The sequence below is a fragment of the Apis dorsata genome, unplaced genomic scaffold (genome assembly GCF_000469605.1).
Source record: "Apis dorsata unplaced genomic scaffold, Apis dorsata 1.3 scaffold_468, whole genome shotgun sequence".
Classification (NCBI taxonomy): domain Eukaryota; kingdom Metazoa; phylum Arthropoda; class Insecta; order Hymenoptera; family Apidae; genus Apis; species Apis dorsata.
Window position 1 is genome coordinate 252,544 of NW_006263707.1, and position 5,600 is coordinate 258,143.

Sequence of the window (5,600 nt, forward strand, 5' to 3'; positions counted from 1 at the left end):
ACAAAAATAAGATGGAAAAATAAGAGAAAAAAAAAACACGATAAGAAAAGAAGTGAAAAGAACGGAATAGAGAGAGAGAAAGAGAGAGAGAGAAAAAGAGAGAGAGAGAGAGAACAAAAAAAAGTTGTCTCTCTGTTTTGTTAATTGCAGCATCGTCTGTTTTTTTTTTTTTTTTTGTTTGTTTTTTGTGCATCGAAAACTTTTCGACCTCGAAATCCTTCTTGGCGACTTCGTACTCAAGGTCGTACTTTTCCCCCTCGAGAGCGATGATCCTCTTATGATACTGGATCAGAATGGACTTCACGTTAGCTGTCAAAATTCCAAGTCACCTTGAAACATACTCCTTTTTCAAAGCAGGATACGGACGATTTTAACCGGTTTGTTTTTGTGTGTGTATGTGTGTGAGTGTGTGTGTGTGTGTGTATCTTTTGTTGCTCTACACATATTTTTTTTTCCCCCTCGATATAAATTTTTAATCGACTTGAAACAGACGAAAGTGTGTAAGAAAGAACGTGTAAAATAAAATCATACACAATCTCGTGTTGTCACTTTTCTCGGTTTGTCATCAACCGGGGAGGAGGAGGGGAGAGAATAGAATAATGTGTGTTTAAAGCAAAGAGGAAGAGGGAGAAGAGGGGAGCAAGTGGTATCGAAGCTTGTCGAACGAAATTTGTCAATTAGAAAAGTGTGAAGTGTCATCAGTTCTATTTTTGAACAGATTCGATCCTATTCGAGCGTGAATCCTGAATTGTAATCGCGACGATATTAGAAATCGCGATTCACAATTTGACAAAATTGAGAAACAGGAGGCGATATGGCGATATACATAGAAAGCAAAGAAGTAAAGAAAAAAAAAAAAAAAAGGGGGAGGATAGTATGCCGAGTGTATTAAAACATACACTGGGCGTGTGAAAAATTTCGAAGACTCGAGAGTTACCCTTATTATTACCTTTATGAGTGGTATTATTTTCCATCATCCACGTATATAGCGTTTTTTTTTTTTTTTTTTTTTTTTTTGCGACAACTTGTGAGAACACAATCAAAGTTAATAAACGTGAATGATCCACGATGATGCTCTTAGCTTTACCATGTAAAAGAAAGAAAAGAAAGAAAGAAATAGCATTAAAGACGAAGAGCAAAGATACAAAATATGTGAAATAGAACGCGCGCACAGATATAAAAATGCGAAACAGAAAAGAAATTGTGCGAAGAGAAAGAATAAATACAGAGAATAAATAAAGAAATATAGATGGACAGAATAGATAGACAGAATAGCCGTGTTATGAAAGTGAGAGGAAACCATAGTTGAAAGTAGATAAAACATTATAGAAAATATTATATTTAAGTAGAAACATAGAAGATAGACGAAATGCGAAGCTCGCGACACTTGCCCGGATTGCGGCGATTCGATCGAATTTACTTTAATCAAACTAGGAGCAAAGACGACAAGTCTTTCTAGAAAAAAAAAGGGGGTGGGGGAAAGAAATAAAATATAAATAAAACAGGGGAGAAATAAATAAATAAATGGTGGTTAAAGAATAAAAATAGACTATTTATAAATAATCGCGATTGCGTAAGATCGGTTGCCCTTTTCGAGCCAAACCCAAGTGCCCAAGACAAGATTCGTCATCGCGATTGAATGCAACCGGGCAAGCGCGTCGCATTACTCAAGTGCAACAACATTGAGCATCGTTACGATATATATATATATATTCGAAATATATATATACATATGCGTGTGCGTGAATGCCACATAGTTATTTGCACGTATCGTAATGTAATTTCTCGCAACATTGTCCTTTCCACCCTCACGGGTAAGTACCTCGTAATCCTTCTTCTTAACAACATATTCGAGGTCGAATTTTTGATCCTCCAATGCTGTGATCCTATTGTGGTACTCGCGCAGCACGCGCTTCAGGGATTCTGTGTGGGACGAAGGTGAAAAAAGATCGGACAGAATTCATCATGTTTTTCTCTTCTTTTTTTTTTTTTTTTTTTTTTTCGAAAAAATGATCGAAAAATCGCGATCGAAAACGAATTAGATCGAAACGAGTTGCAGTTTCGAAGTTTATTTGTTATTGCAAATCCACGATCGCAGCGATGATCGCGATCGGCGATCGCGAGGAGGGAAGGGGATCCTCGGAGGGGATGTTCTATCTTCGCATGGGAATCGACGAGTTTCGAAAAAAGAAAAATTTGTTGTTTCCTCTGCTCGGGGGGAAAAAAACGAAAGAGACGGTCGTCTCGAGAGAACGTGGAACAATATGGGAAAAAGTGTGGAAGCGAAAAAAAAAAAAATTTACGACAACTGTTCGCTGTATATATCGGATTGCTTCTCTCGCTTCTATCGGTATGTCTGTCGGAAAAGAGAAAAAAAGAAAAAAAAAAAAAAAAAAGGTATATTTCCTTAGACCTTGGGCTAGGGTGTTGTTCGACCCTGACCCGTTCAATTGTTAACACTGTCTGATCACGGCACCGATGAACCGAGAAAAAAACCGCGGTTATCGACGTGTTATCGAGGAGAAATTTTTTTCAAGGGAAAGGCTTTAATGTACCTTCGCTAGCGTCGTCGACGTTCTTCGGCTTTCCGCAACGCTCCTCGATGATGCGCCTCCTCTCGGCCGCCTTTCTCTCTTGTTCCTTCTTCAATTCCTCGGCGGCTTTCTTACGCAGCAACAACTGAGGATACACGCGAATATACGTTAGAACGTCAAATCTCAATTGAATGGAACAATAATTTCGAGGGAAAGAAATTTCGTAGAATAGATATTCTTGTAAAAAGAAAAAAAAGAAAAAAGATATGGAAATAGCTCGTTTGGACACGAATCGTAATAATATTAAGAAAATTAGGGGGATGGACGGAATGCAAACTTACCCTAAGCTTCTTCTTCCTGTCAGGGGTCATGAAACCCTTCTTCGCCTTCTTGGCTTTGGAAGCCTCTTCGAGACGGGCGCGGACCTCCGCCCTCTTTCTGTCCGTCTCCGCCTGTTTCCTCTTCTTTTCCTACATTTTCCGTAAGCGAAACTCCCTTAAAATATCTTATCTGATAATAGATATCCGTAAGCAAACTCGACAATCTCATTTCCTAGCAAGTGAAGCGTATTTAATATCCTTATCGCTTTTTGCGATTAAAATAAAAAAAGAGGGGGGAAAAAGAGAATAGAGAAACGGATAAAAAGAATGAAAAAAAAAGAAAAGAAAAAAGAAAAAGTAGGCAAGATAATTAAAAATTTCGATTGTCGTCACCGATTCGAAGGGTGGAAGGAAAAAGAAATAATCTCGGAAAAACTTTCGAAACGCGACTCGAAACGAGCCCTTGATACGAAAACTGTCGCAAAAGTCATTCGAGATTAGCGAGACTCGACAAGTTATTGAAAAAGTTCCAGCGATCAGGGCTGTCCTTTTCTGCCCTACTTCAAGTTTCATCGATAGTTCGCCCCCTTCTCTTACGTACATCCTCGAGACGTTTTCTCTGTAAAGGAAAAAAATAAAAAACGATCGTTAGAAAAATCTTTCCTATCAATATCAGCGGAATACGAAACGTTGGTGGATCTATGGATAAAGATCAAGAATCGATGAGTTTTTTAACGGCAAAACGTTTCGAATTCCGCTTTTCGAAATTGTGCCAAGCGCTCGAAAAGAAGCGTGTATTCTTTGCAATAGTGTACGAAATGCTCGTGTAAAAAGTGTGCGAAAATATGTTAATCGTGATTCGCAAGTATAGAAAGTGTGCAATAAAAAAGATATCGATAATATTCTTTGCAACAGAAAGTGTTAGTGTAAAAAGTATGTAAAAATAGATGAGTGGAAAGTGTAATAAGATCTCAATAATATTCTTTGCGACAATATAGAAAGTGTACAAAAATATGTTAATCGTGATTCATAAATATGGAAAGTATATAATAAAATCTCGATAAAAGTGTGCAAAAATAATTAATCGTGATTCATAAGTGTGGAAAGTGTAATAAGATCTCAATAATATTCTTTGCGACAATATAGAAAGTGTACAAAAATATGTTAATCGTGATTCATAAATATGGAAAGTATATAATAAAATCTCGATAAAAGTGTGCAAAAATAATTAATCGTGATTCATAAGTGTGGAAAGTGTAATAAGATCTCAATAATATTCTTTGCGACAATATAGAAAGTGTACAAAAATATGTTAATCGTGATTCATAAATATGAAAAGTATGTAATAAAATCTCGATAATATTCTTTGCAACAATACAGAAACTGCTAATGTGCCGATTCATAAGAGTGGAAACTGTGCAATAAAATATCGATAATATTCTTTGCAACAGAAAGTGTTAGTGTAAAAAGTATGCAAAAATAGGCGAGTGAAAAGTGTAATCTCGATAATATTCTTTGCTACAATACAGAAACTGCTAATATAAAAAATGTGCAAAAATAATTAATTGATTCATAAGTGTGGAAAGTGTGCAATAAGATCTCGATAATATTCTTTGCAGCAATATATAGTGTGCAAAAATAATCGTGATTCGCAAGTATAGAAAGTGTGCAATAAAGATATCGATAATATTTTTTGCAACAGAAAGTGTTAGTGTAAAAAGTATGCAAAAAGACGAATATGGAAAGTGTAATAAGATCTCAATAATATTCTTTGCGACAATATAGAAAATGTATAAAAATATGTTAATCGTGATCCATAAATATGGAAAGTATGCAATACTACAACAGTGTCGAAAAGTGTAAAAAATGTGCAAAAATACGCAAATATAAAAATGTGCAATAAGATTTCAATAATATTCTTTGCAACAATATAGATAGTGTACAAAAATATGTTAATCGATGATTCATAAGTGTGCAATAAGAATAATATTCTTTGCAACAGTATCGAAAATGCTACTGTAAAAAATATATAAATATGGAAAGTATGCAATAAAATCTCGATAATATTCTTTGCAACAATACAAGAAACTGCTAATGTGCCGATTCATAAGAGTGGAAACTGTGCAATAAGATCTCGATATAATATTCTTTGCAACAGCGTAGAAGAAAGTGTTAGTGTAAAAAGTATGCAAAAATAGGCAAGAGCTGCAAGTGTGCAATAGTAGAATCTCGATAAATCTTGTATTTTTGGTTCGTAGAATATTTTCGGCATCGAGTGTCACGCGATAATTTGTTCGAGTTTCGCGTTTGTAAATATCGTCGAGTAACATCGATGACACAATATTTAATAATACACGTATAAAAACAGGCAGTAAGTATACATGCTGTTGGCACACAAGGATATTAATATTGTCGCGGGAGAATATTCTCCCGCGACAACATTGTAGTAAATCTACGTTACCTCTTTCCGAGTTACTACGTGGCAGCTCGTTTTTCTAGTCAATCTACGTAATACGTTCTATTATCTAATTCCTCGATTACAAGAGAAATAATAACAAACGTTAGACATTTCTTCTTATATATCTTGAGAAAGCTACACGAATATTCGAACGGCACGGAAAGAACACCCCCTTTTCTCCCTTCCCTCACGAATCGTATCACTTTGATTTACATTTACGAACGAATCCCCAGCCAAGATTTACGAGTTGTCGAAAAGTCTGACGGTATTTTCTTATCTTGAAGGGGG

At 35.7% G+C, this 5,600-nt stretch overlaps 1 protein-coding gene across 9 annotated transcripts in view; it reads right to left on the minus strand.

The window, feature by feature from the left end:
- LOC102671278 (troponin I-like) overlaps nucleotides 1–5,600 on the minus strand; it is a 28,061-nt gene that overhangs the window by 18,473 nt on the left and 3,988 nt on the right. For 4 of the 9 annotated variants that reach the window (XM_031512544.1, XM_006619975.2, XM_031512543.1 and 1 more), the window contains exons 3-6: nucleotides 3,456–3,473; nucleotides 2,876–3,004; nucleotides 2,556–2,679; nucleotides 1,823–1,923 (exon numbers count right to left, since the gene is read on the minus strand). In XM_031512544.1, the coding sequence (XP_031368404.1) occupies nucleotides 1,823–1,923; nucleotides 2,556–2,679; nucleotides 2,876–3,004; nucleotides 3,456–3,473 (372 nt within the window). Of the gene's footprint in view, nucleotides 1–208; nucleotides 310–1,822; nucleotides 1,924–2,555; nucleotides 2,680–2,875; nucleotides 3,005–3,455; nucleotides 3,474–5,600 lie in introns of all 9 variants that reach the window. The other 5 variants (XM_006619989.2, XM_006619997.2, XM_006619991.2 and 2 more) reach the window with 3 other exon arrangements.